Source organism: Plectropomus leopardus, chromosome 4, assembly GCF_008729295.1.
Source record: "Plectropomus leopardus isolate mb chromosome 4, YSFRI_Pleo_2.0, whole genome shotgun sequence".
Classification (NCBI taxonomy): domain Eukaryota; kingdom Metazoa; phylum Chordata; class Actinopteri; order Perciformes; family Serranidae; genus Plectropomus; species Plectropomus leopardus.
The window spans coordinates 29,755,094-29,771,731 of NC_056466.1; the positions used below are offsets into that span (position 1 = coordinate 29,755,094).

Genomic DNA, 16,638 nt, shown 5'->3' on the forward strand with positions numbered 1-16,638 from the left:
ACTGGGTGGCAATGGGCCTTTTTCACTGAAGACTATTACATGTGCAGGTGCAAATAATGAAATGAACGATGGCTGAATACCATTTAGCTGCTTTAATTTCAGGGTCCTGGTTGCTCGATGTCACTCCCATTAGGACTTTTGAATGGAACAGAGACATCATCAGTGTCATTAGTAACACCTGTACTTTTACTACAATGATGGGTTAAAACTTCTGCTGTGAATATGGTCTGTTCTTGTTACTCCTGATTTATATTTAGCCTGCTGGAGGAAAGATGTCAGACACCACATTTATCAAAATTTCCATCTTCAGGCTGACTGGTGTGATGTCTATGGATGACTTTAATGAATTGTTTACAAACAAAGGCTCCAGTTTCAAAAGACTGGATAAATACAGTGACAGAGACACTATTTCTAAAAGTCTATTGGCAGTTTGAAAGATGAATCTGTTTTTGGGAGAAACATCCACAGGTAAGAGACCTGACTGAGGGGATATCTGCAAGGCTCGGGTGAAAAATGATACCTGTCCCTTTAAATGTTTGCACCGCTTCATCCAATGAAATGTTTGTGTTGCGGCAACACGGAAGCCAGTTAATTATATAAATGCCATGGACCGCGGACGTGTCATTCACGGTCTGTTTCTTATGTTTATTTAGAGATGCTAGTGCTACTGCAAACTTTACGGGGCGTTAGACAGTGTGCGACATCCACCACAATGGCTCAACAAGGTAACAAAGCCAGACTGTGGAGACTTTAAGAAGTTGTTGACAGTTAGAGACCTACAGCAGTTATAATCACTGACAGTTAACTAGTCAAATATTTAACTTATAAGGTGTCTTCTGGATCTGAGCATCCATACAGCTCTTTTTTTAAGCTCATGTGTGGTAATAGAGCTGTTTTTCGTTTCTTATCTGTTAAATGAGCGTTGAGCTGCAGGCTTTCTGAAAGGTTATTTTTATCTTATAAGCAGATGTTTTCTTGGTCCTGGTTGTCTAATATACATTAGTGATAATAATAACAGTTGAGTGGTAAATTGTCAATGATTTGTGTGTGTGTGAGCTGCAGACTGAGGGCTCTGATGTGTCCTGTGTGCAGTTTCAGAGCTGTCTGTCCCTGTCCCATGGGGAGAGATCAGAGGGAGAGTCTGGGGTCCTGATCACGGTCGTCCTGTGCTGTGCCTGCACGGCTGGGCTGATAACTGTGGTGCATTCAACACCCTCATCCCGCTTTTACCTAATGGTAATGCATATTCTGTCATTACTGGCATATAAGAAAGGAGACTTTCTGTAAACGAAGCTGGTTAACACTTTATTTTACAGGTCTGTAAGTGTCTTATGGTTTTCCAGAAAGTGTCAAAACAAAGCTCAAGTGATTGGTATAAAGGCAGGCTGTAGGTGATTTTTTTCATTTGGTATACTTTGTGTACTTAATTGTAGAGATGAAATGATTTAATACTTATTTGATTAGTTTATGTCTTTTGATGACAAATTGATTGTAGTGGAAAAGTTACACACACTAAATACTGTGCGTAAGTATTTCCATTTGGTACTACTGTACACTAATTATTAATTTAATGGGTAATAGTGTGGGTTTTTTTCACTTTAAAACATTGATTGCTGGGGTTACTTTGTAGATTAACGCTTTTCATTCATTCTGTGCAAACTGCAGGTCATTTGAGTCTATTACTGAGATTCTTAGGCTTACTGCTAAAAAACGTCTTAAATTGATTTGGAAACAGGTTGAAATTATAAAACTACAAAGGAGGATATTTTTGAAATGTCATTATTGTGAGAAAGAAACACAGTATGATCATCATATTAAAAACATTGAAAATAGCTCCATATTAACTGCCCAACATTAAAAGGCTACTTTCATGTTAATATATTGGTGAAAAAAAATAATTAAATGTTACACATTTATATAGTTATACTGTACATATTTTAATGGCATTTATACAGTAGTTTGTTGGGGGTTTTTTTTAACTTTTTTTTAAATCATAATTTTTCTGTTCTATATTTAACTTTTTGACTTTTGCTGCACTGTTTCTGTTTGTTTGTTTTTTTTATTTGCTTATAGTGTGTTTATTTAATGCACCAAAACTCCAACTCCAAGGCTTTAAAAAACTTTTAAGTCAAATCTACTTAACAATAAACCTTATTGTGATTCTTATTAAAATGCACGTTCGGCTTAAAGAGTACCTGTACTTTTTACACTTCAATAACATTTTTCTCATACCTTTTTTTTAAGTAAAACATAGTAAATGTAGGAGTTTTACTTGTAATGGAGTGTTTTTACACTTAGGTAATAATACTTAGGTAAAGAACCTGAATAAAAATAGATGGATATAGACAAATAATCATCAACAATTTTGATCAATCAATCATGTAAGTCATTTGTGAAATGTGAAAAGATCACATAAGACAGAACTTTATTAATCCCAAAGGAAATTGTTGTGTCAGAGATATCGCAAAAATGACAACCTTAGAACTGAAACACTACACTAACAAATGTAAAGCGTATGACAAGTAACGCTAACACAAGTGCCTTATAGAATAACAATAAATGTAAGATAAATTTAGTAAAATCTGTAAACTTGAATAGTAAGGAAAAGTAATTCTTACAGTGATATTGTCATAGTAATAAAAAGTAATATTACTTGATATGAAAAGGTATAAGAAATGAGAGTAAATGAGGAAAAAAAGAAACATGTACATTTAAGAACTTTAGGTTTTGGCCTTTGCATTTTTCAGTATTTTCTACACTTTTTTATAGCCACTAAATATACTAAAGAATAAATTCCTTAATCATAAAAATAATCACCAGTTAAAGCAATAATGAAAATAATCATTACATGCAGTCTTGATCAGCTTTAACTAATTTCTATTATTACTATGTCAGAACTTTGTCTTTATATTTACCTATAATGCTCAACGAATTCTCTCTTTTTAGAAATGTCCTTTGCAAATTATTAGGAAACAATGAAGAAAATATGGATCCTTAAAATAAATTACTTCCCAGACTTGTGATTTATGTTCTTGGGATTTGTGTTGTGTGAGTATTTTACACATCTCTTTCTGTCAGAGTGCAGATATGTGGCGTTGGACCTGGCAGGTCACGGTCGGTCATCACATCGTCCTCCTGGAGATTTCTACTCTTTTCCCTCGTACGTGGCGGACGTACGAAGAGTTGTCGATGGTGTGTGTGTGAGCTCATAATGATTTTAATCCAAACATCAGTGAAGAACACAAAGTCCCGCAGAGGTCTAACCTCTGCGGGACTTTGTGTCCCTATTTATGTGTATAATTAAAGCACAGAAGGACTTGTGGCAACTAAAAAGTAGCTCAGTGTTCTGTGATGAGATACTGAACCTGGTTGATGATCTGTGAAATTAACTCCCACAGCTCTGCAGCTGAAGAAATTCTCCATCATAGGCCACAGCATGGGTGAGTCCACCATCAGAGCAGAATTTATCTTCATCTGTCAATTAAAGTGCAAATTACATGCAGCTTCTTTTTATTTACAGGTGGTGACATTGCTGGGATGGTGAGTGCCATTGTCATTTTACACAATATATGGATGCTGTTTTGCTGTTTTTTTATGTGTGGTGTCATCATATTGTCCATACTTTGTCTTCCACAGTTCAGTGCACTGTATCCGGAGATGGTGGAAGCTCTCGTGATTCTGGACGCTTACGGATTCCTTCCAACAGACTCAGTATGAATCCTTTTGACTCCTCAGATTACACTCACTGTGAAGCTTTAATAGTTTCTGGTGTTAAATGTTCAGCTAGGACCGTCTGACAAGACACAAAGAGAATCTTGGAGTTAGTCTCAAAAAAGTTTTATTCACCTTATTCAAAGACCTCATACTTTATGTGAAATATTGGTGCATTTTCCAGTGGTAATGGTACCATGAACTGTAATCCTCTTTCCTGGTGCAACTGGGAAACAAATCATGTGGAACACAACACCTGATGCACCTCAGACGGGATAACAGGATCACACCTGTGTCATATCTGACTCAAACATTGACTTGCATCCTTTATAAGCAAGCATGTTAGCAATTAGCTTGCCTTTCTTAGTTAACATTTTATTCAGTGTAACAGAGCCTAAGCCTGCTTACAATAAAATATGATATATGATTTCCTATGACTCAGAAGCTGTGTGTAGTCTCCTATTAATCACAGTTTTCCAACATTATGCCAAAGATTCATTCTCATATAAAGAAATTGTGAGAGCTGTGTTAAATTATTTGGTTTTCCAGTCAAATTCCTTGCTAAATGTTAAAAATGTTTTAAGGAAGGAAATTCCAAAGAGCCAGTGAATCCTGTATTTCTTTCTTTCTTTCTTTCTTTCTTTTATTTCTATCTTTCTTTCTTGTCTTTGCTATAAGGAGTGGAATTTAAATTTGACTCTAAAAATCCCTGAATATGGCCTTTTCATGCCCAACAGTTGGAATTTATTGACCACAGAATGTAAAACTCCACAGACAAATACAGAAGACTTCAGTGTCCTTGATTTGTAATATGTACAAAATGCACAAACTCATATAAATTCATTATAAATTTAGATTCTGTCCTCATTGAAATGTACGGAAGAGGTTTTTTTATTCAACTTTAGGCTTTTACGGAAAGAACTTTCAGTGAATAATCTTCATTCAGGTGCTGAAAATGACTCTTGCAGTATTTTTTGCATTGTGCTCTATTCACACACTGTATCTCATGTAAAAAAAAAAATTAAAAAAAGAGCCCTGCTGTACTTTGCACTCCTGTCAGTAGCTTCTGTCTCTTTTCCTGCAGAAAGAACTTTCCAAAGTGATGAGGCAGGGGATGGATGAGATGCTACAGTTTGAAAAAAAGACAGAGGAGAAACAAAGAGTTTACACTTACGAGAAGGCAGCTGAGAGGTATCATTTGCAGAGATTTATTTTGGATTTTTAGATACTTTGTCTTTATTGTCAGCTGCTGTTGGCTAAAGTGTTTTATTTCTTTCAGGTTGTTGGCTGCAAACCCGACTCTGTCTGAACAGTCAGTGCACATCCTTTTAGAGCGAGGTCTAGTTCAAGTTGAAGGAGGTGCGTCGTTATCTCTCCCCGTCCTCTCAGAGAGGAATAATCTCACTTTGCTTTCTCTCATCTGCTGGCAGCTGAATGTGTTTCTCTTCAACAGGATTTGTGTTCTCCAGAGACCTCAGAGTTAATTTTGTAAGTCACTTTTAACCTCCCACACCTTCCTCCACATTCACCACCTCCTCCCGGCTTTCTTATATTTTCTACATGAGAGGTTTCAGATTTTACAGCACATGTATGTTTTATGTTTTCAGAAATACATTTTGCGAAACAGTTTGGAGCAGAGTCTGGAGATGCAGTCAAAGATTCAAGCCTCTGTTCTTGTTGTTCTGTAAGATATACTGATCAGCACACTGAAACTGAGGTTTTCTTTATAATGTTGTGACTGCAGAATGACAATGTGATAGCAGACACATTTTCAGCAGCTAACATAAAGTAGCTAATGCCCTGAGCTGAAATACAGCTAACAATATGAATATCCCATCCTCGCCTCGCTGATGTGTTCTGTTGTTTTTCTGTATGAAGTCACAAATCTCAACCTATATCACAGCTTTCTGTCAATAACATGCTCTTCATCAAAAGTATGTGGCCTTTTCTCACACTGCATGTTCAAAATCTCTTTCTGCAGAGCAGAAAATGGCCTTGATAGAATGTTTTCTGAGCCATCTCAAAGAAAATTTAGCCCAACGCTTCTCCAACACTTACAGGACCGAAACGTGAGTTTGCATCTTGGGACAGAGTGAAAATTCAATTTAAAAAAGCCTGATGTGTTTTTGGACCTCGACCCTATTTTTCCATGGTTTTGTGTCTGAGTGACTAATGGAAACAGTTTTTGAAATTGGTCCAGTATTGAACTAGAGTGCTGCAGCTGCATAACAAGCTGTAATGTAATCCGTCAGGGCATGTGTGGGCCATCAATTTACATCTGTTTAAAATCATTCAAAACATGGGAAAGTAGAGTTCAGGTTGAAAAATACAGAAGTTTCCCTTTAATGGTTGTTGATTCTGTGTATGTGCAGTTAATAATATCCCTCTCTGTTTCTGTTGGTTTCAGCACACGGTGGCAAAGGTCGCAGGCGATCATCACGTTCATCTGGATAAGCCTGAAGTCGTCGCTCCGCTTGTGTCTGACTTCCTGCGAACCAAAGTGTTGTCCCAGCCTAACATCAGAGGGCACAAGTTATAAGATACAAACACACTCACACTGTCACACTGGAGACACATTGTTCTGTTGAACAAACTGTTTGTGTTTACATGAACAATAGTGTGAAAATGTGATCTATAATGTGATGTAATTCTTGTTGAAGCAAGTTTATGGGGGGGCTTACTTCTGCACATACATATCAGCCTTAACTTTTTCCTTTCCTTTTTAATCTGTGGGTCCCACTTTTTATTGTGAGTTCACCACAGCAGCAACACAGTTTTGTGGGAGATAACGGTTTTTAAAGAAGTTCCGTTTGATTGATTTTATTTGAAAAACCACAGCACACAAATGTGCACACCGTACTAAATTCAACAGGATAACACTATAAAGTCACATCACTCATTTCCATAGCAGTCCTAAAGTCTAAGTCAGGAGGCAGGCAGGAATAGTGACTGACATGTATACTTTACTAATATACTATTTTACATCAATGCACTTAATAAAAAACAAAAAAAAAACATTGTGTCATTAAAAAACAACATTTATTCCACTACCCTGGTTAATTTATTTGCTCTGTCAGCACTGTTGCCGTTGTTAAGCACTGTTTATCTCTTGTCGTCTGCAGTCGTTTTCTTCTTGAATGACTCTTTTGACTACCTCTCAGAATGTCTGTCACATATTTTTATCCACCGTGGTCTTGCTGGCAGTGTTAGTTACAAGCCTGCACAGTTTTAGGAGGCTTTAGGAGGCATTTTTTGTCAAAAATCGCTCTCAAAAACTGAAATACTTGACTCTCAAAATATCAAAAAACAAAGCAACTTAATCAGACCATTAAAAAGAATAAAAACTTATTTGTGCCTGTAAGTTGGGACCTCGCGGTTGACACGTCTACTCCATGACGCGCCCCTCGATGTCTCTTTTTTAGCACTGTTTACAGGTTTAGCACCGTTAGCAGCCAGCTGTTAGCTCAGCCAGCTCCATGTTGAAAACCGTGTCCAGACGACTCACAGAGCCACTTTAATATATCAAATAAAATCAATCAAATCACACCATGTGGAATGACATGTCTGCCCTTTTGAAGAGAGTAAACCAGCATCCCCCCACCCCATCCCCACCCCTTACAAGCCAGTTGAGGACAGTAGCTAAAGGATCAGGAATTGGGATTTTACAGTGGATTAAGTACGGGACTATTTCTTCCCCATTCACAGTTTAGGACAGAGTCAGGCTAGCTATTTCCCATCTTTACAGTCTTAATGCTGAGCTACGCTGACTGGCTGCTGGCTGCAGCTTCATATTTGAGTTTTCATCAAACAACTAAGCTTGTTCCCTATTTCCAAAATTAGAGCTTTCTTTTCTAGATTCACTTCTGTATTGAATCTTGCGCTCAGTGCTCCATTGCATGAATGAGTTGATAAGTGATACAAACAAGTGTGGTCCAATCAATCCAGTTAATGTTCAGTTTATAGCACATTTTGACAGGTTCTTTGTTTATGTGTCTGCAGGTTTTATCACATACACGGACTGTAAATAAAAATAACAAACAGAACACCACACATCATACTTGTTACCCAAAAATCCAAAATATATTGTGCACATTACCAGCGTTAAAAAAACGTTTTCCTCTCAGAGAACAGACCACTTTAATCTCTAAAAACTTTAAAGCATCAGACTGGTTGAGCCCGTCAAGGCTGCACTTATCTTGAAGTACATTTTGGGCAGGAGAGCAGTGTACTCGAGATTTTGTCATTACAGAGAAGATTGAATGGTGGTGTTGCTCTCAGCAGGTAGCAGATTTCACTCTGTCCCAGGTGCATTGTCCTGGCATGAGGCTGCCTGACAGGTAGTGCTAAGGGAATAAAAAGACATAGGAGAGTAGGGTTGTCACCTGGCTTGTTGGAAGGTAAGACCCACCTCTACAGTTGGTGATTATTGGCCTTAAGAGCAGCCCATTTTTTTGAGTATCCAATGAAATCATCGGTGGTAGAACATGTTGCCTTCAGGTTCCAAAGGTCAAAGTGGGCGGTCATGTTTCATTTGTTAATCAGACATTTCAGGGGTGGTTTTTAAAGCTTTACGTAGATTACGTTTATTGTCACTCCTTCAGCTTTTGCTGGATTTCATCTTCAAACTCTCAGAGACGAAAACTGAGGATCATCAGACACTGCAATGTCATCTACAATGAAACAAGCAGGTAGTATGTCTCTCTAACAAACACAAGCCATGTGAAGTTTCACCATTTAGCCGCTTTCAGGAGTCGTGGTTTGGTTTTTGGTTTTCTGAGGTGTTTTGTGTGATGTGTGCAGTTTCAGAGCTGTCTGTCCCGCTCTCATGGGGAGAGATCAGAGGGAGAGTATGGGGTCCTGATCACGGTTATCCTGTGCTGTGCCTGCACGGCTGGGCTGACAACTGTGGCACCTTCAACACCCTCATTCCCCTCCTGCCCCGAGGTAAACTCTAACAGAGCAGAGCTGAGTAATTCTGACTCCACCTTGTACCCCCATCTTAACAAGACTATAGCTGTTTCCTATTCAGCACTACCCTCTGAGTCTAAGCAGGTTTTTAGCATGAAGCAGTGTTGTAGTCGAGACTACCTAAGAGAACTCAAGTCCAAGTCCTGACCAAGACCAGAGTGTGTTGAGACTGAGACAAGACCAATGTGAAACGTGAACCATAGGAACTCTTCAAATTAATCTAAAAGCGTTACATTCCCACAGAAACACCCACAGAAAACACATGTAGATTTTTCTTAATTCACATCTTTTATCGTTTTATTGTGCCCTACATATGTGTGTATGTATAAGTGTAGCCTGAGAAATGTTGTAATAAAATAATCAATAGCCTTGCAGAGGAGAATTTTACGGAATCTTTTTATGTTTTCTCTAATTAAACAAATACAAACACCATGGAGCCAAAATCAACTTCATCATCTTTCTTCAGGACTCCTGTTTTGCATTGGCACATAAGCAATATCTTTGCCTGAGACCAAAAGCTGAGAAAAACCATAGTCAATTCCGTGGCGAAACCAAGACAGAAAGTGGTCTTGAGAACTACACTACTGGTGTGTAGTTTATTCACACCAGACAATGGTAAAATAAAGTACATTTGAAGCAGACAGCATGCATACGAAATACTATTTATTATCTACTACTATTGTCCCACAATGTAAAGCAGAAAGGAAATTGAAGAGCAGCTTAAAAATTATGACTCACGTTGCATCCATTGAGCATTCTACCAGACTATTTATTGTTCCAGAAGAATATTTTGTATGTCTCAATGCCAAGTATGTCAAATGCTGCTCGCATTTTGCAGCATGCAAGCCCGCATGATTTTTTGGGCATTCTGACCCAAAATCTTCTGCACTGCAGTAGATCCGTCACATCGACTGAGCAGCAAGCAGATGACGCTAATTGACAGCTGATAAAAGCTGTAATGATTTTAATGAATCCATCAATCACAAACACTTCCATTATGGAAGTTGAAACAGTTGCTTCCTAAGCAGCACACATGTGCTGTATGCAGTTTTAACTTTAAAGAGATGACAGCAGAGCTCTCTGGGTTGACCTCCATCTCTGGCAAGCTTTGGGAGTGCTGTTTTGTGTGTACTCGTGGTAATGTTAAGTGATAACAGCTGTGTTTCAAATTGCATACCCTTTTTTTTTTTTTTACAGCAAATTTCACGCTGTGCACTGCAACGGGAATATGAGCAAGTTTTGACAAAGTAGTTGTCCCAATTGCATGCATAATTAAGGTAACTAAAGTGGTAGAGTCTCAATTTGCCCAACTGAGACACTTAACAAGGATCAGGTCATTTCTTTCTGGTGCAGATTCAGTAAAGGTAACCCACGCTTTTATTTTCTCCACACTTGATTATTCCAGTGCACTTTATTCTGGCATCAGTAAGCGTAAAATCCAAAGACTGCAACTCATCCAAAACACAGCTGCCAGGCTTTTAACGTGTACCAAGATTTTAAGATTTTTTTTGCTTGTTTTTAAAGGCTTGAATGGTCAGGCTCCTGTCTATATCTGTGACTTGTTAACTCCTTATGAGCCTGATCGCTGCCTGAGATCTACAAGTTCTACTAATGGTTCCAAAATCTCATCTTGTCACTAAAAGTGAGCGAGCCTTTGCTGTCTGGGCCCCTCTGCTGTGGAACTCCCTGCCCAAGGATCTCAGGCAGGCGAACTCAGTGACCTTTTTTAGAACTCTTCTAAAAACCCACTTTTATCATTTGGCCTTAACTTATGGTATTTATTGTTACTTTTTATATTATAAATAAAAGTTATTATTATTATTATTATTATTACCCATGTTACAGTACAGACGTTGTAAGGGCAGCAGCAGAATGTACTCAAACTTAAAAGAAAAAGTTTTTGATTTGGAACACACCAAAAATGCGGATGCCGGTTAAACAGTTTAAAAAAAAGTATTAAATCTCAATAAACCTGTTTTGAAGTTTCTTTGTTGTCTTTCAAAATAGCACGTATATAATGCCCTCTTAATATAAAAAGTTAAATATGTTAATATTTTTGTATATTAATTAGGGGTTGACCCATATAGTTTTTTCAGGGCTGATACTGATTCTGATTATTAGTTGTTAATGAGAACTGATATTTGGAACCAATGTGCATTTACAATAAAAATTAAAATCTTTCTGTCAATATTTAGAATTAAGAATATAACAAACTCCTTATACAGCAAGTTCCTGGCAATTCTTTTAATAAAGTCAAGTGAAAATATGAATAAAAAATGCATTGGTAAAAATCGCTCCCTGAGGTTTCACAAAATAAAAGTTCTTCTCATGCCAACACTATCTTTGCACTTTTTAATTCATTAATTTTGTCATCGATCATTAAAATAAAATGCAGATATAGATAATCTACAAAAGGCCAAATATCGGCTCCAATAATCGACCGGGCCGATAATTTGTGACACATATTGTGACAGTCAATATGCAGTATATACTGTATGAAATTTTGATTTGGGACAGCCACATCTACAGTCATGCCAGCAGCTGTGTGAGGCTACTTTGAGCTAAATGCTAACGCAGGCCTGCTAACCTGTTGATGATCTCTGTTCACTATACTAACATTTGCAAATTGCAGTTTGCGGCTGATGTCATTGCTTTTGCAGGAATTTGGTCACAATCCAAACACTACATGTTAGCGGATCAGTAAAGTTATTACAGTTCAGACTAAAGCCTGTGGACGTTTCCACTCCTCCAGGTTTAGGATATCTGCATTATAGATGATTCCATCTCCCTTTCCATTTCCTCTCAGAGTGCAGATATGTAGCAGTGGACATGGCAGGTCACGGTTTGTCCTCCCATCGTCCTCCTGGAGTCGACTATGGAGTACCTACACACGTGGCGGACATACGCAGAATCGTTGAGGGTGTGTGAGTACTTGAGGTCGCTTTTCAGCCAATAGTTTTACTCAAATCTGTTTCCATCATGAGGCTGGATCTCTTCAGGACTCTGGTGTGTCTTTGTGACTGTGATGGTCAGCAGAAAGTGAAACTAGATGTAATCAGATGTTTTCTATTAAACACTCAGGTCTCCAGTGGAGAAAATTCTCCATCATAGGCCACAGTATGGGTGAGTGCAGACATACTGACACCAACACTGTGCATTTTCACATTCACAATCATAAAAACTGCAAATACAAAGGGACAAGATGTTCTTTTTATTATTGGAACATGGCAGCTTTTTAAAATCAGGTCCAACTGATTAAATTCGCCACTGGAGTGTAATTATACTCTGTGGTGTTTAAAACGATCCATCAAACGATGCTGGAACCATAAGTGATTTCATCAATTAGTCAAGAGAGAATGAATCCCCCAAATGCTTTGCTAAAAATCATAAATGAAGCATTTAAGTCACTTACAAAGAAACACTGTCACCTTCTAAAATGTGAAGATTTGCAGCTTCTTTTTAAAAAAAAATTTTTTTTGCAATTTATATCATTTCAAGTTTAGCTGGTGGGACAAAACAAGCAATTAGAAGATGCTACCTTGGACATTTATCACTTTTTCTTTATTCCCCCAGCACTTTATAGACTAAATTAGTATTTGATCAATCCAAAAATGCATTAACATAATGATTGATGATGAAACGGCTTAGTCAAAGCCAGAATCCATTTAAAAGTAAGTCCTTAACAAGAAATGATTTTGACCAGTGTCCAAATCTTTGAGCACAATCGTTTGTTCACTCTCTTCCAGGTGGCAACATCGCTGGAATGGTAACTAAGATTCATCACATGCAACTTATCACTGTTCTCACTCGTTATACAGAGAATATTTATCAGCGATGAATTGCATCAGCATGGTGCGTATTATGTTTCCACAGTTCAGTGCACTGTATCCTGAGATGGTGGAGGCCGTCATACTGCTGGACTGTTTTGGATTCTTGCCTGCAGATCCAGTACTTCAGCAGTTTTAAATCGTTGTATTGCATATGACACGCCTCTATAAGGAACATGATCTAATTGTAAAGATGTTCATTATTGCTGTAGTAGCACTGCATTATTCCTGAGTTCTGTTCATATTCTGCTCCTGTCAGTAGTTTCTGTGTCTTTTCCTGCAGAAAGAAATGCCCAAACTGATGAGACAGGGGATGGAAAAGATGCTTCAGTTTGAAAAACAAACAGAGGTGAAGAAAAAAGTTTACACTTACGAGAAGGCAGCTGAGAGGTACTGCACCACTCAAGTTTGTGACTAATGTGAATTAACTGAACCTTTTTTGGGGATTTTTGTGCTGATTTGAGGAGTGTTCAAAGGGAACTTAACGTTTTTGCAGTAATTTCAAGTAATGTCACTTGAGTCAGAGTCGGCTGAGGTTGAAGACTAGAGAACCAGTAGAGAAAAAAATGGCTTTTGGGAATATTTTCTTTAGACATACTATAAAAAAAAGAATTAAAAAAAACTCTGCACAACTAAAATTCAAATATATTGAGTGCTGCAGCAATGAGTCCTAAAACCCAGAAATGAGTCAGCATTTTAGCATTCCCATTTCCCACATCTTGCAGTCAATGTGTTTTTTGAATGGGTTTTTGGTTAACATGAGCTGAAGAGACTTAAATAAACAAAAAGAAAAATATGTGAATAAAAAGACTTACCCCACTTGTGAATTTTTAAGCTTTTATGTGTCTTAAAAAAGATGATTGCTCACAGGTGGCTGAATTAGACTACAGAATGCCATCACACCAAACACAGCTTTACAGTCTTTGTGTGGGAGGGCTGTTAAATTATTAGTTAGTCAAGTTAGTCACCACTACACCGTGGTGTAGTTTATTTATAATCTAACGTTAGCTTTATATATTTGACGACTGAATTTAAACTTAAAAAAGGATTAAAGTCACGTTCATTTGTGAAAATGATCTTGCTGAACAAAATGTGTAAGTATCATAAATGTTTGTTTGCCACAGAGCTGATTTTCTGCCCCAGTCCAAAATCCAGTGAAAAAAATCCAACAGGCTGTTTGACAAGAGAACAATGCCAACTTCAACTATAGAAACCATCATTCCTGGGAGCACTCTGTTATATTACCGTGCACTAAAAAAATAACTTCAATGGCCTCTGGGAAAGGGTTGTGAATACCATAAGAGGGGTCGTTCCTATGGACTTAACTCACCCGGTCCGAGGGTAGTATGACACACCTGAATTTGACCAAATTGTCAGTGTTCAGTTGTGGGTAATGTAGGCACCACATTTTGACAAGTAAGAAGAATGCATACTGGTTCTACTGCATAATATTTTAGTCTGACAATGTTATGGTGCTACGCAATGTTTGGCTCACTCATTTAACATAATACAATAAATCACACAGAGAGATAAAACAGACCAAAAAAAGATATGGCTCTTTGGTTTCTGGCATACTGTTGTCAGCTGCTGTTGGCTAAAGTGTTTTATTTCTTTCAGGTTGTTGGCTGTAAACCCGACTCTGCCTGAACAGTCAGTGCACATCCTTTTAGAGCGAGGTCTAGTTCAAGTTGAGGGAGGTGCGTCGTTATCTCTCCCCGTCCTCTCAGAGAGGAATAATCTCACTTTGCTTTCTCTCATCTGCTGGCAGCTGAATGTGTTTCTCTTCAACAGGATTTGTGTTCTCCAGAGACATGCGAATTAATTTTGTAAGTCACTTTTCATCTCCCAAACCTTCCTCCACATTCACCATCTCCTTTCTGAGAGCTTATATTTTCTACACCAGAGGTTTAACATTCAGCATGTACAGTACATGTGTGTTTTGTTTGACGTTTTCAGAAAAGCACAGCACGCATCACTTTGGAGCAGAGTCTGGAGCTGCAGTTAAAGATTCAAGCCTCTGTTCTTGTTGTTCTGTAAGATATACTGATTATTATACTGAAATGGATGTTTGTATTATAATGTTATTACACTTAAACAATATGAACATGCCAGTCGCATGCCTCTTTGTGCATCCTAATCCAATAACTTGATGTGCCTAATAAAATTATCAAAGCATGTCATGCTAAATCTGTTTAAAATCTCTGTTTTCCAGAGGAGACCAAGGTTTTGATCCACCGATTTCAGAAACAAACCAACAGAAAGCTTCCTCCATACTTCTCCAAGGATACCGTGACAGAAATGTGAGTTTGAATCCTGGATTAAAAAAATAAATATATGCTGGAAAACGTTTCATGATTTAACCAACATAGTAGCTGGAGGGTATAGGGTTAAGCATACAGACAATAAAAATACACATTGTCCATTTGAAATTAAGTCATTGGAGTGCATTCATTGCGATGACGTGTGTGACAAACCTGAGCTACCCAGAGTCGACACATGTAGGCTAAAACAAGTCAGTGTTTTGAACACTTTGGCTGTGTGTTTGTGTGTTGATCTGTTAAACCTAATGTGGCAGGCAGCTGCACAGATCTGACAGCAGCACCATGGTGAGAGCTCAGTGTCTCAGAATGAGCAAATATTTATAGATGTGAATCTTAAGAGTTCACACACCAAATCAGATTTTTCTTTCTTTTTTCTTTTTTTTTTAAATTTAGCACAGGAGAAAAATGCACTTTTGTTTCAGCTGTGCCTTCTTCAGAGTAGATCAGACCTTTTTCACAGCATACGTGCTGGCTTATCAAAGCAGGGAAAGCACAGGAGCCTTTCATATAACTTTATTTAATTTAGGTGAGTTATAGTTTCAGGGTCCTGGTATTTTGCATACTGGCTTTCTTGCATGCTTTACTGGAACACTTAAAGGAAGAGTTCACTCAAAAAAAAAAACAAAAATACATATTTTTCCTCTTATCTTTAGTGCTATTTGTCAGCCTAGATTGTTGGTGTGAGTGTAAGAGATATCAGCTGTAGAATTTTCTATCTTTCTAACATCTGAAAAACTTAACAGCAATGTGTCTTTCCAGAAATCATGACCGGATTACTCAAGATAATCCACAGACCTTTGTGAGCACTTTCATGCAAAAATTATTTTCTTTTTTACCAAACTAGACATGCAAAAGAAGTGTGCATCTACTCATGGACGAGAAAATACTGTTTACAGTCCACATTAAAGTAGTAAAAGGAATTAACCAACAGAGGGATGAAGACAAAAGATCTTCCACAGTTAACTTTTAGCTTAATTAGTTGTGTATGAAAAAGCAATAAATGACAGAACAAATGAACTTGAACTTTAAGATTTTCTACTTTACTTATCATCTTTTGTCTCGGTCTCTCTTGCAGCACACGGTGGTGATGCTACCAGGCGATCATCACGTCCATCTGAGTCATCCTGAAGTCGTTGCTCCATTTGTTTCTGACTTCCTGCAGACCAAAGTGCTCTCACAGCAGCTGACAGCTTAGTGGACACACACATACACACACACACGCACACTTTATGTCTCAGTACTCTGCTCTCATCTCTCTCAGAGCAGTCGTTAACATAATTCTGATGTATTACGTTTGAACAGTCCTATAGTTTCTTTAGAGACTTTGAATAATCATATCTTAATATATCACTGCATTCATTATTGCTGAGGTTGCTGCTGATTTAAATTCACACTAGTTACTAAAATTGTTTTACATACAGATAGAAGCAGGTCTGTTTATCTATTGTTCCTCCTCATATTAAGTTTTTATGAAGAAAAATAGCAGCGTGTATAACTCCAATATCCTTAAACAGTACATGGAGGTGCACAGTTGTGGAGAGGAAAACAAACAGAACACCAGCACTCACAGATAAATTTACTTATTTAATGTGGACAAAAATGAACAGAAACGGACGCCTTTCAGCATTTGTGTTCATTTTTCCCCACATTAAATAAGTAAATTTACAAGGTCCTATTTTCTGATGTTTTTTAAGTGACTAAGTGCCTGTCCAATCTTTATAAAGACTGGTGGACTGTGAAGACACCAGGGACGATGGTGGAAGTCAGACTTTAATAATAAAAAGAATACATAATATGTTTATCTCTCCAAA

General features: G+C 37.7%; 2 protein-coding genes across 2 annotated transcripts; both read left to right on the forward strand.

Annotated features, from left to right (window-relative positions):
• The first annotated feature begins 280 nt into the window (after nt 1-280).
• LOC121942653 (serine hydrolase-like protein) lies at nt 281-6,923 on the forward strand. Its single transcript, XM_042485917.1, has 13 exons — nt 281-468; nt 654-725; nt 1,093-1,236; nt 3,079-3,192; nt 3,399-3,440; nt 3,521-3,540; nt 3,637-3,711; nt 4,796-4,902; nt 4,991-5,070; nt 5,165-5,199; nt 5,319-5,395; nt 5,693-5,780; nt 6,119-6,923. Exons 1-13 carry the CDS (start codon nt 438-440, stop codon nt 6,248-6,250), a joined length of 1,017 nt encoding a protein of 338 aa, XP_042341851.1. The 5' UTR covers nt 281-437; the 3' UTR covers nt 6,251-6,923.
• A 1,375-nt stretch (nt 6,924-8,298) lies between these two features.
• Nucleotides 8,299-16,436, forward strand: LOC121942654 (serine hydrolase-like protein). Its single transcript, XM_042485918.1, has 12 exons — nt 8,299-8,399; nt 8,512-8,655; nt 11,486-11,599; nt 11,761-11,802; nt 12,426-12,445; nt 12,553-12,627; nt 12,790-12,896; nt 14,124-14,203; nt 14,298-14,332; nt 14,463-14,539; nt 14,719-14,806; nt 15,903-16,436. The coding sequence occupies exons 1-12, from the start codon at nt 8,375-8,377 to the stop codon at nt 16,020-16,022; spliced, it is 927 nt and encodes a 308-aa protein (XP_042341852.1). The 5' UTR covers nt 8,299-8,374; the 3' UTR covers nt 16,023-16,436.
• The last annotated feature ends 202 nt before the right edge of the window (nt 16,437-16,638 follow it).

Coding starts and splice junctions, on each gene's coding strand:
- LOC121942654 (XM_042485918.1), top strand. CDS start 8,375: ATGTCATCTACAATGAAACAAGCAG. Junction 11,600..11,760: donor CATACGCAGAATCGTTGAGG/GTGTGTGAGTAC, acceptor TTAAACACTCAG/GTCTCCAGTGGAGAAAATTC. Junction 14,807..15,902: donor AAGGATACCGTGACAGAAAT/GTGAGTTTGAAT, acceptor TCTCTCTTGCAG/CACACGGTGGTGATGCTACC.
- LOC121942653 (XM_042485917.1), top strand. CDS start 438: ATGAATCTGTTTTTGGGAGAAACATCCACAG. Junction 469..653: donor TTTGGGAGAAACATCCACAG/GTAAGAGACCTG, acceptor ATGTTTATTTAG/AGATGCTAGTGCTACTGCAA. Junction 4,903..4,990: donor TACGAGAAGGCAGCTGAGAG/GTATCATTTGCA, acceptor TATTTCTTTCAG/GTTGTTGGCTGCAAACCCGA.